We start from the raw sequence: 16,519 nt of genomic DNA, 5'->3' as shown, positions 1-16,519 counted from the left end.
AACTGGTCTTTTAAGTGTCAGTCCTTGTTGACATGGGACTATGTACACTATAACCACAATTTGTCTTTAATCATGCTGTTTCACTGCATTCTCTCTACATCATTATGATTAGTGATAATCATTTGTGTACATACTTTAGTGTTATTTACTGTACATAAACTACAAGAAGAGCTGCTCATGAGTCAGGTTGAAAACATGTTGAAGTTCACTGACAATAAGCAGCATACATCACAATAAACAGAGGTCTAACCGTCATTATTTTTTAATTAATACATCATGGCAATAAAGGGCCACTTACAGAGACATTAAGAGGCCGTAATGTTGCTGCCTGAATTTCTGGTGTATAAATCATACTAGACCTTTACATTACATTACATTACATTACATTACATTACATTTAGCTGACGCTTTTATCCAAAGCGACTTACAATAAGTGCGTTCGACCAACAAAATACAAACTTGAAGAAAACAGAATCATATAAGTACATCAGGTTTCATAGAGCAAAAACATTTCAAGTGCTACTCAACTGGCTTTAGGTAAGCCAGTCCTTTATTAGTATATAAGTGCTTTGTTAGTAATTCTATCGCTCGAAGTGGAGTCGAAAGAGATGAGTTTTCAGTCTGCGCCGGAAGGTGTGTAAGCTATCTGCTGTCCTGATGTCAATGGGGAGCTCATTCCACCATTTTGGAGCCAGGATAGCAAACCCACGTGTTTTTGCTGATGGGAACTTGGGTCCCCTTCGCAGCGAGGGTGCAGCGAGCCGTTTTGTTGATGCAGAGCGGAGTGCACGTGCTGGGGTGTACGGTTTAACCATGTCCTGGATGTAGGAAGGGCCAGATCCATTCGCAGCATGGTACGCAAGTACCATTGTCTTGAAGTGGATTCTAGCAGTTACCGGAAGCCAGTGAAGGGAGCGGAGGAGCGGCGTGGTGTGGGAAAATTTAGGAAGGTTGAAGACCAGACGAGCCGCTGCATTCTGGATGAGCTGCAGAGGTCGGATGGCACATGCAGGTAGACCAGCCAGGAGGGAGTTGCAGTAGTCTAGGCGTGAGATGACGAGAGCCTGGACCAGAACCTGCGTCGCTTTCTGGGTCAGCTGGGGACCTATCCTCCTTTAGATCTAAGACTTCGAGTGAGACTCAAGTCAAAGATTAAGATTAGACTTGGACTTAACTGCTGCAAGACTTTACTTACTTGAGACTTGACTCCTTGAAGACCTGACATGCCTTGAGGCTTGAAAGCAAAAACATTTAAGACTGAAGTTTGGACCTGGTAAACACACCTTGAATTTAACATCACTAGGCCTATGCACTGAATGGATTTGACCTCAGCTATGGAAATGAACACAGCTTTGATAGGAAACTATCAAAGCTCAAATGAAATGGCATGTTAATGGCCAGATAAAACTCCCAAATGACTTGCAAATGAAAACTTGTTACTTGAGTTGGACTTGGATGGAATTACTTGAGATTTGACTTGCACAGTAACAATAGATTTGACTCATACAGCAAAATGAGACATACTGAACAAGCAAAGAGGATCAGTGGCCATGCATGTGCACTACCCCCCTGTAGATTAAATGGAAAACATGTCTAGTTGCCTTTTTCATTTTGATTAATGTTGCCAACAGTTTTCATTGACATTATGCTGCAATACTAACGTGTTGCTTGAGCTGGTGCATCAGTTTGTCCCGCTCCCTCTTGAGGGACAGCACCTCATCCTGGGTCTTCTTTTTATTGGAGGTCGACAGCTCCAGCAGTGCAATATTAGCATCTTTCTCACTGATGGCTGCAAGCAGAGCCTGTTGCCTGAAGAAGAAACAACAACGTTTTGTTATCAGCATTTATATTCTTTGAATTAGAAAGAACATTAAATAAATGTTATACAGGTAAGCCATCCAAATCCACTCTTAATTAAAGGTCCCATGTCATGCTTTTCCGGTTATTACCCGTCCCCTTGTGTGTTATGAAGGTTGTTATGCATGTAAACGGTCTGCAGAGTCAAAAACCCTCAAAGTACACCCTGTAGCGAGTAAAACTCTAACACAGACCTCCCCAAAACGCCTCGTTGGAGATTTCTCATTTTCTTCCTGGGTATCGCTACGTATGGATACCCAGTAGCCACGCCCAGAGCTATGGCTGCACCCTCTGCCAGCCTTTCACGAAACAAAGCTTCCCAAACCTTTCAGCGATTCATGCCAGATATGTACAGCGTAGGGCACTGAAGAACGATGCTGTTCCTACTTTGTTTGGACCAGCGGGAGATTCGGGTACACAACCCAAAGTATTCATTGTTGTTTGTGTATTTATGATGTTTAAAACAAACAAGGTATCGACCACGACTGTTTAAATGGGTAAACGTTTTTCGGACTGCTAAGTTGGGATCGCGGAGAAATGCTCTCCGCAGACCCATTCTCACAGCGTTACAAACCTTTTTCTTATTCAATATCAAGCCACACGTATTGTTTTTACTTCGGCTGTGAGTGTTTGTGTGTGCTCAGGATGAGTTTCACTTGTTCTTGCTGTATTTGTTTCGCCGACACGGAAGCCCTGTCTGCTCCTCACAGCAGCTCCTCACGAGCAGCTGCACGTCGCTTGACCAATCAGAGCACACTGGGCTCACAGGGAGGGAGGGGCACGCTCCAACAAGCCGTTTAGGACAGAGAGTGAATACACATACTATACAGAGATGCTGTATGAGAAACCAATGTGAGTTTGGAAAATTGCACAGTATAAATCTATTTTAGTATACCTCAACAATGGAATTATGATCAGTAGAAATGGCCATGACATGGGTCCTTTAAAGAAACTTCAGATCAAGCGAATCAATCAAATGAATTACATTAATGTCAGGTACTGTTTAAGAGCAAGTAAATACTTATGAACATGATGCTGCTTAAAAAAAAAGTTTACAAAAAAGACTCTAAACGTTGGGAAATTTCATCCATGAAAAAGTTATTAGGAGGTTTATTTTATTTGTATATGTGGGACTATTGTCTACTATTTATTTAGTATCTGATACTTAATGGATATACTTATACTATAGGAGTGAAAAGGCTCAATTGATTTAAAATGTAAACTAGGAATTATTGTATTTATGTATGTTAATGTATTTTAAATTATTATTATTTTAATGGAACATTTGAGATTCCAGACCAGTAATGAATTAAAGCCTTAGCCAGAAAAAACAACAAGAGAAGTGGCCATCACAAAATTATTTGATGTATTTGTGAAGCTGACAATATGTCATGATGGCACTAACTTCATCTCCAGGATCTCCTCCAGCTGTTTCCTGCGCTCCTGTCTCATGTTGGTGAGGTTGCCGTCCCGCTCCTGCAGGGACTGCTGTGTGGACGAGAGACGCTGCTTTGTGGAATCCAGCTCCTGCCTCGTCCTTTCCAGCGTATTCATCAGCTCCTCCAACTGCATCACAGAGGAATCCACACAAGATGTGACACATAGAAATGAAGACGCATGTTTCCTTAAAAACATGTTGAAGCATCGGTTAATACCAAGCAGCAACCTTTGGGTCTGAAATGGGAGATAATGTGGAAGTGCCTTAAACCTGGATTTCTCCAATATCCAGCAAAAGGCCATTTGAAAAAGAAGTCTGATTACAGTATAGCGAAGTCTATGAGAAATCGACCCTACTTTGGATATGATTTATAACCACTTCAAAACATATGGCCCCAACAAGTTTGAAGCGGTTTCAAGTCTCGTTCAATACAGAAAGATCTTCAGTTTGTAAAGTATGGTCGTACTTATAGTAAAACAGACGATAAAGCAGCATTTGTTTTGACAGGTCGCCACTACAAAAGGTGTCTGTGTTGGTTGTTGTCGTATTCTGGTCGTACAACGTTGACCTATTCACGGTGTCATTTCACCTCAGAACATTTAGTAACTTTTTGTCCCTAAAAGTGTATTTTTCCGTGTTTAAATTTGAATTTTCTTCACCTTCTTGTTTCATAAAACTGAAATAGTGACAGCCATGCAATGCATAACTGGAGCTTGCAAAACAGCAGTCAAATAACCAATCGATGAAGTCTTGGTGACTACGTCCCTCTTTTTACATACAGTACATAGTAAATACACAGTGTTCTTTCTTAACCGTACCTTTAAGTGGTCCATGGAGCCATCCTTACGAGGGTCTTGTCCTAAGCCCTTCTTGTCCCCTTGTGGTCCCAGTTTGACATTTGGACCCTTCTTGGTCTGGTCTTTGCCACCTTGTCTGTAAAACCATAAAACTTTAAGGATATTTCCATGCTTATACATTCTTTTCGGAGATCCAATCTGTAGTTGCTGCAACATTTATTTACTATAAAATGTCAAAATGCATTATATTATTGAGGGATTAGTGTTGCATAGGAAGTACAGTAAGTAGTGTGAGTAGGGTACAATATATTCCCAAATATCATACAACAAAAAGAAAAAACATGAAAAACAGACAAGAAAACAAGTAAAGCGTAATGGATGATCGTGTCAGGTGCATTTTGAATGAATGTTGTTTAAAAAAAATGGTAGCAATCACAAGATGACCGGGACAGCGACAAGACATGAGTATCACAGATTAATTCATAGCTTCATGTAAAAATGACATTGCTGAAATGAATCACATTAAGCACAAGAGTTAGGGTGGATCGAGGTAGAGATGGGTGGGAAATGTGGGGAGGGGCATAACTTACCTTGGAGTTAGACTGCAGATGGGGAGAGGATGAGGTAGAAGACAAAGATATGAGACGACAAGTGGAGGAGACGAGAGCACACAAAGGAAAGGTAAAAAACAAAACAAAAGATACATTAGATCCACAAAATAAAAAACAACCACAAAAAACAGTACAGAGGACCCCGAGGAGATCACAGTGTATTCATTGTGCATGGGATATTACAGAGTCGCCTGTGACAGCCACTGCACTGCAGCCTGACACAGATAATGCAGGATGCACCTTCTCTGAAATTACGGCACCGTGTGCATCTGCTGCCAAACCTTGGAGACATGCAGTCAGACAGGCACTAGTCAGCAGGGCGAAAGAAGAAGAGGGAAGACAGGTCTGAGTGGCCGAGCAATAGGAAGGAAAGCCAACCGTGGTTAGACCGGGAGAAGGAGTGAGCTACTGGGAGAATTAGTCATGGATGCAGGGAGGTTCAGACAGAAAAGACCCAACTGGACTGACACACTTCACGATTAAGGGTTCAGTCCAGACCCTACCTACTACAGCACCTCACTCACAGACGTGTGTAGACTTGGAGACTCAGCTCTGTTCATGCAGGTCACTAGGCTGTTTCTCTTTGTATCGGTTAGAGCAAGCTTGGAAGGGTGAAGGGGAAGGAGAGCAGGAAGGTTGGCAAAGAGAAAAAACCACAAGAAGAGAGAGGGGCTGTCAGGGGTGTGAGGGTAAAGGGGGAGATGGGTGGATACAATGAGCTGAGGAAGCAAGAAGAGGCCTCAGCTCTGGATGGAATTATCTTGTATAGGAGACAACAGACAACCAATGCCACATAAAGACACAAAAACGTGAATGTGTGCGTCTGTTAGTGTGTCAGTGTGTATTTTCACTTAACAAAGCACACTGAAGGACAGAAAATATAACATAGTTAACAAAATAGATGAAAAACGAAAGGTGAGTAGGGAACAACACGCTTCTAATGCAGTATATATGCAGTATTTACAGCATTAAATATCTATATATACACATATTTCTGCACACTTTTTGACAGGGGCTTTCAGTTAAAACTGTGAACATTTCAAAGTCAAATCTGTGAAATGTCGTTACTAGTTTGCTGCATCCCTGGTGTGATTTTTTTTTTGTGGGACTTTACTATGCATCATTACAGAAGCAGGCCACAGCAGCAAACCAAGCATGAAGTCAAGTCTACTGTTAAGCCAATCCAAAGTAAAGCACAGAATATACTATATGAACGCCTTTGAATTACAAATCCTGAACTCAAAACATGTTATTAATTTGGATCATTAAGACATACAATATTTGAGTCACATATGAAATAAATAATTATTTTTGATGTGGTGCTGGTTTGTCATTGTAATGTGATTTGTCAATTTACTTTATTCTCCATTCTGTCATCAGTTCAGGCTAAGATGACTTTTAATGATGGTTGCCACATGCAGTTTGGAAAAATAATAAACGTGCTGCCTAAACTCTCTCACACTCACACAGAGTAGTTCAAAAACATTCATGGCACACATGCATACCGTTGAGTAAACACAAGAGTAATAAATAGAAGCAAACATGAATCCAGGGATCTTTGCATCATGTGTGCAGTAGAGCGCTAACACCAAAAGCCCGTCACTCTGATACAAAGTGATGTGAATCCTTCAGACAGCAGGCAGACCCAGGCACACAGGTGTAACCAGATGCAGTTGCAGCAGTCGCAGTCCGAGACTTTAACCACGCAGCCGAGCAGAAAGTGCCAGGGCAGAGCACTCACTTTCCCAGGAAATCCCACACCATGCCCCCTATCTGCTGGGGGGCTGCGGACACTGAAGGGAGCGGGTCAGGGGGAGCTCTGCCACCGGGACGAGAGGCGGGGCGAGGGGCAGTGGAAGGGGGGCTGGTGTCGGGGTGCACAACAGAAAAGGAGCCCGGGAGATGGTGGAGAGATTTAAAAAAAGGTTGAGTTGTCGATTGAAAAAAAGATCAATGGCAGAGGTTGAAGAAGGGATAGGTGGGCATGAAACAGATGATAGAAAGGTAAAAGGGATAGAAAAGAGTGGGTAAAGTTGGCAAAAAAGGAAAAGAACAGTCAATTAATTGAAAACCACCAACAAATGAGCATGAGACAAAAATTAAATGGACCCTGTTTTTTTTAAAGCCACATTTTCACTGCATGGTACTCTACTGGCTCTACTCAACTCTTAATGCTCTCTTTCTTCTCTAGACAGAGCTAATGTGTCATTTTCATGCAGTCCATTCAGTCTTTATTTCATCATTTTAAATTCCAGCCAAAGTGAATGACGATGGTTTCCTCCAACAGCTGAACCAAAGCCAAAAGCTTCTAGTGTTGAGGCTCAAGACCACGTACCACACTGAGAAGTGAGCCAAGAGCTGATGAGTCCACCAGCTTTATTTATGTGGTCCATTAACTGAAATCAGTTTGACCTCTTCCATTATGGGGGTGATTGAGTGGCACTTTGTGTTCAAATATCACATCTCACATAGCGTCACAACTTCAACAGAGAGCCTTCTGTGTGTGTCTCAGCAAGCAGCTGAAATGATTGTCCATCAAAGGGTGTATTTCTGAGTGTAAGACCAGGTCTGGGTTCAGTGCAAGACAATGTGCTTTCTCAAATTCACGATACCAAACACCACAGAAAAAATTATCTACATGTATATATACAATATAAACAAACATTTGGGATAATAACAAATTCACACAAATTACAAAATAAATGTTTTAGAGTTTTTTGTGTGATGCAAACAATAAGGCAACATTTAAAACAAATATACAGATAAAGCCATAACTATCTGTATGTCCACAGCAGCAACATATCACTTTGAGTAAGAGAGAAAATAAATCACTGGATTTTTTAAATCATGTTGTGCTCCTGTAATGAATGTTTGCATTATTGTATATCATAGTTTGAAAGCCAGAAGGGGTTTGTTAGAGGATAGTATGTTTATGCAGAAACATCAGTGTAAAGTTAAAGGTGGGGTAGGTACGTTTCAGAAACCGGCTCGAGATACACTTTTTGTTATATTCCATGGAATGCTCTTAACATCCCGATAGCAATGAATATCTGAAGTGCTTTGACAAAAAATCCATAAAAAAAATGTCATCTGTGGAACCCGTAATACTGTAAATCCGTTTAGCGTACCCGGCTAAACGGATTGGATTGCCGCCCTGTCTGTCAGCCTTCCATCTCGTGCACGCACAAATGTATCTCGTGCCCTCATTGGGCGTGCATTGCAGCAGTACTTCAATGACTCGCCAGCAACAGGCGGCCACTTTCACCAGTCTGCTGACGTCATGTGCGCGTTCATGTGTGTTGGAGGAGGTGCTCTGTAAGGAAGTCTGAAGGAAGGGGTGGATTCTTTTCGGCTGTGTACTTTCTAATTTTAGTGCACCCGAGCCGGTTTCTGAAACATACCTACCCCACCTTTAAGGTTAAGATGCCTTTGAATACTTTTGCCAACTTGTCCAAGCAGTCAAAGTTAATTACCTTTCCAGTTCAGCGATTTTCTTGTCCTTGTCATTCTTTTCAGTCTCCACCTCTCGCAGGATGTCCAGGAGCCTCTCCACCTCCGTCTGAGACTTGTTCGCCTCGTCCTTGTAGTAATTCATCTCCTTCTCCAGCAGCTTCACTCGGTCCACGTACTCCGGGTTCCCTCTGGGGCCGGTCTGATGATCCACCTCATGGGCCTTCTGCATCCACGTGCCAGAGAAAGACACAAACATGCACGCAACCATAGATACACTCAGTTAACATTATAACATCAATGTAACATTTGTGATATTGGGCTATATAAATAAACATTGATTGATTGATTGATAATCATGCAGCACAGCACAGCATGTTTTACTGCCCACTGAAGAGAGATACACGCGGTACATTGCAGTCCATCATTGTCTTATATTAACCACTCCCCTTGCACTCTCTCTTTCCCTCTCTGTTTCTGAATGAATATAGCAGAGTAAAATGTTGTGGACAAGGGCGCTGGTGCTGGCTCATTAGCTTTAACAGAGCTATTATTTAGCTCCATTTAACAGCCCTCTGAGACTGCCAGACACTTCCCCCACTTGGTGAGTGTGCAGAATACAGGATTGGGTATGTGTGTGTTTGTGTCTTGTGTCAAAAATGGTGACAAATTAGTGGCAGTGGAAAGATAAATTGTGATTCTGTCTCTTTCTGTGACAAACTAAACACAGCTCTACTGCTTAGTCAATACTGACTTATCTCACTACTATTGCAACAGTTTGTAACTCTTCATGAAGTACATTACAGTGGTACACATCACCCTCGAGACAATATGCAGCCACACGTCAACACAGGTCGCAAAAGTGCAAAGTTGTACAGAGCCATAGTGCAACCACCAAAACACTGCAGAGATCTCCAACCACGGCTGACACCTCAGCTAACCACACCACACTGTGACGAAAGAAAGCGTGGCAACACCAACAGTGACAACATGCAACAAGGTCGACCACGTCATGCAAACCCAACGAAGCTGCACAGTCTTTGTGATTGTCAGTCAAAAGAATGGAGAATACGTTTCATATTTTAAGCATGAGGAGTGATGTCAGGATTTTACTTGTGGAAGATTTCTTTCAATGATTGCAAAAATGTACATCGTTATTATAGATCCACCAATTCATGTGAGGGCATTTCAAAATAACCTTGTTAAAATAAATGTTTTGGATTTAGAAATTAGGCTCCATTCAGCCTGCCGTTTAAGATGTCGAAAGCCAAGGATCTTTTTAGGATGTGTTCAAAGATTGTAAAAACACACTATAGCTACTGTACTTATAAACTCAACAAAAATCTGTCAAAGATACACGTGATGTTATCAGCTTTAAAAATCGATTATCAGTGCACCCCTTGAAACTATTTTACACCTGACCTGGATCTGAGATTCTTAAATACACAGAATTGTATTCTGTAAAAGACAAAAAAAAGTTATAATCCACATTTTTTCTCCGTCGTCTTTAAACATATTTCAGTTATAAAAACGATAACAAAAGGTCAGCTTCACACTTCGAAACCTGTTTTTTTTTCACTAATGTGCAAGAAGAAGAAAACACACTGTAGTTAAATACACTAGCAACAGATAAACCAGCTACAGACCACTATTAATAAAGTTCAGAATTATCTTGAAATACTGTTTAATAAGCACCAGCTTCACCATGTGTCACAACACAAACAGTTGCAGGATGAGTACGTTGCACAGGACTCTGAGTGCAGTGTAAAGCTCACTATATCAGTACGGTGTGATGATCAACATGCGTCTGGTGGCTCGGAGGTGTAAGCAGAACCTGCGCTGACGGATGGCATGATCACCATTTAGCATGTTTCAAAGACTAAATCAGTGGTCCTCATGCTTTCAATATGGGCCTCAGAGAGCTCAGGAGAGGGACTTACAGGATTTTTCATGTGACTGAATAGCTGCTCAGCTTGCTACATTGAAAACGGAAGGGTTGAGGAAGGGAGCGGGGCGGGAGAGTAAGTGTTAGGATTTAGTTGAGCCAGAGGAGGGAACAGCAGGATCAGACATGTCACAATACATGTTGGACAGAGCAGTAACATAGTGTCAGTAGGCTACAGCAGACGTTGTTACAGGTTAGGGACAACACAGCACGGACAAATGTAGAGGGACAGACATGGGGATAGCCTGTGGGTAATGGAGTAGGAGGAGGCGGGTGACGTATTTTATGGACTGCCTGCTCCCTGCAGCAGGCCTAACAGAGCAGTGCAGCCAATCACAGCAGCGAGGGTGTTATTATCATAATCAACTGTGTTTATATAAGGCAGGTTCACATTCTTCCGTATGAAGCTTAAAAAAGGATTAAAAGTCTTCACATTTCCTTATGTTTAATGGCAACAAGTGCATTCTGTTGAGGAATTGGAGATTAGCCATTGAGAATCACCCTCTATGGAAAAAAACACACAGCGAGAAGGCCTGCCACAATCACTGCTTTTGTTAAAAGAAAATATAGAAAAATGATCTGATGTTCTTGTCCATATTGTACGATAAGTTGATAACGATATAGTGAGAGGCCTTGGTGCAAGGTCTTAGTTGCAGAAATACTGTAAATTAGTGGAGATGGAAATATAAAAAATACAAAACTCTTTTTAATAACTTGATAGTCTCTTTCAACGTGGTTCCAGAGAAGCTATGCATAGTTCAGCCAAAGTTAAAGTGGACCTATCATGGTATATTTGAAACATATATTGTAGGGCCATACCTATATAAAACATGTGTGAGAAGTTTTTTTTCAAAATACCAAACAGATTATGCATTTTAGCCAAGCCTCATTTCGCTCTATTTGCTCTTTCCAGCCCTGTTTTTGCAAGGGCTGATTCTGCTTTTGTGGAAGACTACAGTGCCACTTACAGGCCTGGCATATGTACTACAGCGTCTCCAGCGCTTTCGAGCGGTCTCTCATTCCCCTGATAGGTGGAGAGTTGCCCATATAGGCGGAGCACCCCTTTTCTGACATCAGAAAAATTCAAATAATAATCAGCTCCGTTGCAGCCCCGTTTTTAGAGATTTGTGTATGGAGGAAAAGAGAGAGGGTTGTGTTTTCTGACACTTGGTGAGTTCCCTGACACACCGGGGACACATATTCATGTATAAAAGACATACAAAAGTGCATTTTGCATGATAGGTCCCCTTTAAACTGCATTAATCATAACATTTTAATGAAGACTAAAATAAGCAATTTCTCTCTTTGACACCTTCTTCATCTGTGTATAACCTTTTCATAAAGATAATGTTTTTTTCATTTTCATTTTTAAAATTCATTTTCATTGGTTTTAATTTGTATGCATCCAATGGGTATATTGACTGGGTGTAAGGGTTAAACAAATCAGATGTATGTGGGAGTTGAAAATGAAAAATGAAATCGATGTTTTGAGTGTGTTCAGAGCATTGGTTACAAAGAACAACAACTGTACATTTGAAAGTAAAACACATTTGACCTTTGAAACAGTAGGTGACAAACACATTTTTATAAAGCCTTGTAGTTATTGCTCTTTAACTTTTCTTAAACTTAGATGTCAAATTCAGATGTATATCATGTGAAAATCTACTACATTACAGATTGTAATGCCAACGTTTGCCAACGTTAATGCCAATGTTTCACCCTTATTTTGGACTGCCTCTTTAATGCAACATGTGGACAGAATGATAGAGCTTTAAGTCCAGTATAAAAACAAATGGAATAGTAAATACCTGTGTCATAAAATAATAATGAGATCTACACATTAGCACGATGAGTAAAATGTGTACTTTGAAATGCACCCTTACCTTCTGCAACTGCGTCTCCAACTTACTACACTCCTCTTTTTTTTGCTCGATGGCGATCTCCAGTGTTTTTAGCTTTGATTCCTTCTTGAGGCTAGAGGAGGCCAAAGACGAAGCATGATCCTTCAGATCGATGAGGCTGGACTGCAGGGAGACAGCGCAGAGAGTTAGCACAGGTTCAAACCAGCTGGTCAAACTAGGACAAAGTGACACAGGTTACAAAGTAAGGGCCTACTGATAGGAACAGGAAAGATATGCAGTAAAGTACAGCAGAGCAGAGTAGTAGAGAAAAAGATGCAGCATGTCTTTGTACTCACTGACCTCTTTCTCTGTTAGTTCTATCTGAAGGCCGTTGACCTTCTCCTTCAGATCCTTGTTCTCCTTCCTGTAGGAATCCACTTCATCCAGACGTTCTCTGTCTTCCCTCTCCCTTTGGTCCTTTAAACGCTCTATAATCCTCTCCTAACACACAGAGACATCAAAACAGAGTTAAATGAAATACACTTGAGAATGCTTTAAAGAAACATCTTAAGAATTACCAAAGTCTTAGCTCAGTATGAGAAACAAGACACATATCAAGCGACTTAAGAATTAAGTGTAAGAGTAAGCGCTAAGAACTTTAAGTTGTATGAGGTGTCAAAAACAAAAAGTTCAAATTTGCGGAGTAAACGTAAAGGATTATTACTTTTGGGTTTGATCTAAGGAAAAGTTTGGAAAATATGCTTATTAGCTTTTTGCTGAGACTATCTTGTTTGTTAAATCTGTACAAAAACTGCCACACGTCAATCATTTTGTCCTGCAGCAGGTGTTTACATCTCAACTGTGAACACTGCTCCTCCCTAATGCGGCAGTTTTGTACCATACCTTCTCTGACAGAGCCTCCTCCAGGGTCGCCAGGGCAGTGTCTGTGTTACTGGAGTCGGTCTGCAGAGACTTGACCCGGTCCTTCAGATTCCCCAGCTGCTTGTCTTTGTCTCGCAGCTGCTCCTGCAGATTCTCAATCTGACACAGGGAGGAGGAGGTGGCACAGGGACGAAATAAGGGAAAGAAGCAGGTGTAAAAAGCATGACTTTAAACCAGAGTACTCAACGTTGCTTTAAGAGCTGGACCCTCTACAGACAACGTCATGTTCATAGTTTGAAATGTGCAGGGGCTTTATAACGAAGCATTTCCATTAAAAACATCAGAAACGGCCAGACTTTGAGGAGTTTAGGAAGTAGAACTGAAAATAGAACAGAATATAAATCAAGCAGCAATCTGTTAGAACTATGCATTGAGACTAATGTAAAAACACAGCTATTTAAAGACATTAAAACGTGTGTGCTGATCTAATATACTATACTATATGGTTGACACAACAGAGAAATGAAACCAAATAACCACATCAGGAGAAATCACGAGAGATGTCAAAGAGAGGGATAAAAGTAGATGGACGAGAAAGAGGAGGTGTGTTAGAACAAGGGGAGAGAGAAAAAGCAAAGGGAATGGGTGAGCGGGTCAGTGTGAGAGAGGGAGTATTTATAGCACACACACACTAGAGGCAGTGAGGCAGAAATATCTTCTTGCTTGTCTTTCTATGGACACTTTTCCCCTGAGAGCAGAGACTCTAGTCTTAATGGAGATAGTAACTATTCTGTTTTCTCTTTTCACAGAGTGACTGGTTTTGTTCAGGACACAAAAATCTGACATGAAAAATTACCCAACTCACTACTCATTTATCTGGAGTAGGTCAACATACATCTGCACCTCCTCACCATAGTTCATTGTAACAGATGAATCATGTAGCAATAACTCAGAGTGGTTAGTAAGTGGTTTGGACAATTTCCTCAGTTTGTAGTCACACTTTTTGACTTTTAAACTCCTGTTATCCACCCAAAAGGGCAGGTCTTTTTTTGATGTTCACCTTTTTCTGCAGGACATTGATCTTCCTTTCTTTGACCTCCAGCATGTCCTTCATATCCCTGATTTCTCCGGCGAGAGTGCCCTTCTCCTCCGTCAAGTCCTGCAGCTGCTTGGTTTTCTTGTTCAGGAAGGACTCTTTCTCCTCCAAACGCAGACGCAGAGCATCTACCTGAAGCACGACACAGCCAAACACACCCAGTGCAGTGAGTCTACTTACAATACAATAATCTTACATCATTTTTATTTGATGGTAAATGAGTAACAAGGAATTATAAGACAAACATAGGCACAGCTATGTTTCTTCTCCCTGGCCTTCTAGTCAGAGCGGAGCACGACTCATGACATTTCCCTGTGTTTGATTTGCTGTTGTAATTTATTGTCCTCTGTTTTGCGATTGTAGTAATGTGTTATTTATTATTTGCATGTACAGCACTTTGGCTCGACCAAAATCGTTTTTAAAATGTGCTATATAAATAAAACCTGATTTGATTTGACAGCTAATACTGGCTTTTAGGTATTAATTAGGGCCGGGACTCGATTAAAAAAATTAATCTAATTAATTAGAGGCTTTGTAATTAATTAATCGAAATTAATCGCATTTTTAATCGCATATACATATTTGACCTAAGAACAGTGAGAAGCAATTTTTTTTCACATGGATTTTAGTATACCATTAGGCGCATTCACACCGCAGTACTTTTCCCACAAAGGTTCATGAGAATTTAGTTCATGAGAACTCTTTGAACCTGGGGGAGGATTAGGCAAATGAAGCTGCTGACGTCACTTCTTCTTCTTCTGCTTTGGGTTTACTGGCAGGCCGCAAACCACTTCACGGCGTATACTGCCGCCCAAAGTCCCCGGCCGGAAGTCCCCGGAGTTGGGGACTGGCTTCAGTAGAAGCTGCTGGGAGTCCCAGCAGCCTTCCGAGTAAATCGCCAGAACGCCGACACCTCCTCATCTCCACCGCTCCCATGTTTTATTTTGTGTTGCCATAAGTTAGTCTCTCTGCGTTTCTGCGCTGGGCTAATGCTAATAATGCTAATGCGAGGATAATAAAATGGCGGCTTCACAAAACTTTTTGGGAGTTTTACGGGGCGTGGTTTGCAATCCGCCCAGCCAATCAGAAATATAGCTATTTTCTCACAAGAGAGCCGTACGAAAGTCCCTGCTCTCTAGCAGCTCTCTGCTCTCTAGCAGGGACTTTCGTGGGGGTAAAAAGGTTCTCATTAACTAATTTTAGTACCGGCTCTTTTTGGTGTGAACGCGATAAAAGAGGCTAACGTCCACGCTAGCTTCCACGCTTGCGAATTCCTTTTTGCATAATTTGCACACAACCGTGCTCTTATCAACGCTTCCATCCGTCCGTTTTTTAAAACAACATTTCCCACTGTTGTTCACTGTGGTTTGTTGTTGTCTGAAGTCATGAACGTTAGTTGGTGCTCCAGTATAATCGGTACGCCTGAAACTCATCCAGTGAGAAACGTTCCACGGTGCAAAAATAAGTGCGATTAAAATGCGTTAATTTTTTTAACGCGTTAATTTTTGTGTAATTAATTAATCTTAATTAACGCGTTAAAGTCCCGGCCCTAGTATTAATCAATTTTAACTTTATCTCTATGTCATTCAAAGGAGCATAGGTCCTGAGCGAGTATTTTGTAGTATGGGAATGATGTAAGGCGTATGCATTACAGTAAGGGTAATGCATCCTCAGTTAGTTGTTTGTGTAGCTATTTAATGGTTATGAGATGTGCTTTGACAGTGCACTTCTCATTTCTATATATTTGGTGGAGCCCTGAGTCACAGTTTAGTTTGAAGTCCCAGAGTAAATAAAGTGCTGATATGATTTGCAGTAATATGCCTCGGGCTCAGGGCTAGCCTCTTATTTGCTCGGTTTGGTTTGGAGTATGAAAATGTTTGTGTGGCAGTGAATTGTTATGTTTATTTTCGTTATGTTTTAAGGGTTGTTCTGTTACCTCTGTTTGAAGGATGGCAGCACGTTGCTCCTTGGCAGTGAGAGACTCTTTGAGCACCTCGATATGCTGTTTGCAGTCTGAGTTCTGGTTGTTGAGAGTCTCTAGTTTTGTCTGCAAGGCCAGCAGCTCCGACTCCTTCTTTGACAACTCCTGCTTCAGCTGGTCAATCTACAGACGACAACCATTACAATTAGCAATGCATATGTGGGGGTATGACAGAGACAATGAGTGGGAAACAGTGAGCCATGCAGTCAGTAAGGCTTATGCACTATTTTCATCAACACGCTCTCTCATTAAAAATGCATTTGGGACTGACTCTCCTGCATTTGTCATATATTATACATCATCTCTATTCATGATTAATGAAAGAAGTCTAAAAATAGAATAACAAAACTGTGGCTGGTCCACGCCTGGTTGACTTTTGTGAGGAGCGGCATGTAAACACAGGGCCAAAGCTCCTGAGAGACATATGAGCCCCAGAGAGCAGCAGACATACACACCTTGATACAATAACAGATTTCAGATGGCCCTGCTGGTGTAGCTCCAACTGCTAAAAGTTATCATGACGTAATGTAGCATGCACTGATAGAAACTCTCACTGCTCTGAAAACTACACAGGTGAAGCGGTAATGTCCTAATGTCGACATTACGATTCTTGGCAGCACA

The 16,519-nt window shown here is 41.4% G+C and overlaps 1 protein-coding gene across 9 annotated transcripts in view; it reads right to left on the bottom strand.

Annotated features, from left to right (window-relative positions):
- Positions 1–16,519, bottom strand: part of erc2 (ELKS/RAB6-interacting/CAST family member 2) — a 44,053-nt gene that overhangs the window by 5,655 nt on the left and 21,879 nt on the right. For 4 of the 9 annotated variants that reach the window (XM_034219002.1, XM_034219005.1, XM_034219004.1 and 1 more), the window contains exons 6-17: positions 15,854–16,021; positions 13,882–14,049; positions 12,843–12,980; positions 12,300–12,440; positions 11,982–12,122; positions 10,094–10,129; positions 8,177–8,379; positions 6,445–6,567; positions 4,683–4,694; positions 4,114–4,228; positions 3,263–3,423; positions 1,662–1,809 (exon numbers count right to left, since the gene is read on the bottom strand). In XM_034219002.1, coding sequence (XP_034074893.1) covers positions 1,662–1,809; positions 3,263–3,423; positions 4,114–4,228; positions 4,683–4,694; positions 6,445–6,567; positions 8,177–8,379; positions 10,094–10,129; positions 11,982–12,122; positions 12,300–12,440; positions 12,843–12,980; positions 13,882–14,049; positions 15,854–16,021 — 1,554 coding nt within the window. The remainder of the gene's footprint in view (positions 1–1,661; positions 1,810–3,262; positions 3,424–4,113; positions 4,229–4,682; positions 4,695–6,444; positions 6,568–8,176; positions 8,380–10,093; positions 10,130–11,981; positions 12,123–12,299; positions 12,441–12,842; positions 12,981–13,881; positions 14,050–15,853; positions 16,022–16,519) is intronic. The other 5 variants (XM_034219008.1, XM_034219006.1, XM_034219009.1 and 2 more) reach the window with 5 other exon arrangements.

This window comes from Gymnodraco acuticeps, unplaced genomic scaffold (genome assembly GCF_902827175.1).
Source record: "Gymnodraco acuticeps unplaced genomic scaffold, fGymAcu1.1, whole genome shotgun sequence".
NCBI classification, from domain to species: domain Eukaryota; kingdom Metazoa; phylum Chordata; class Actinopteri; order Perciformes; family Bathydraconidae; genus Gymnodraco; species Gymnodraco acuticeps.
This window is presented reverse-complemented; position numbering and strand designations above follow the sequence as displayed.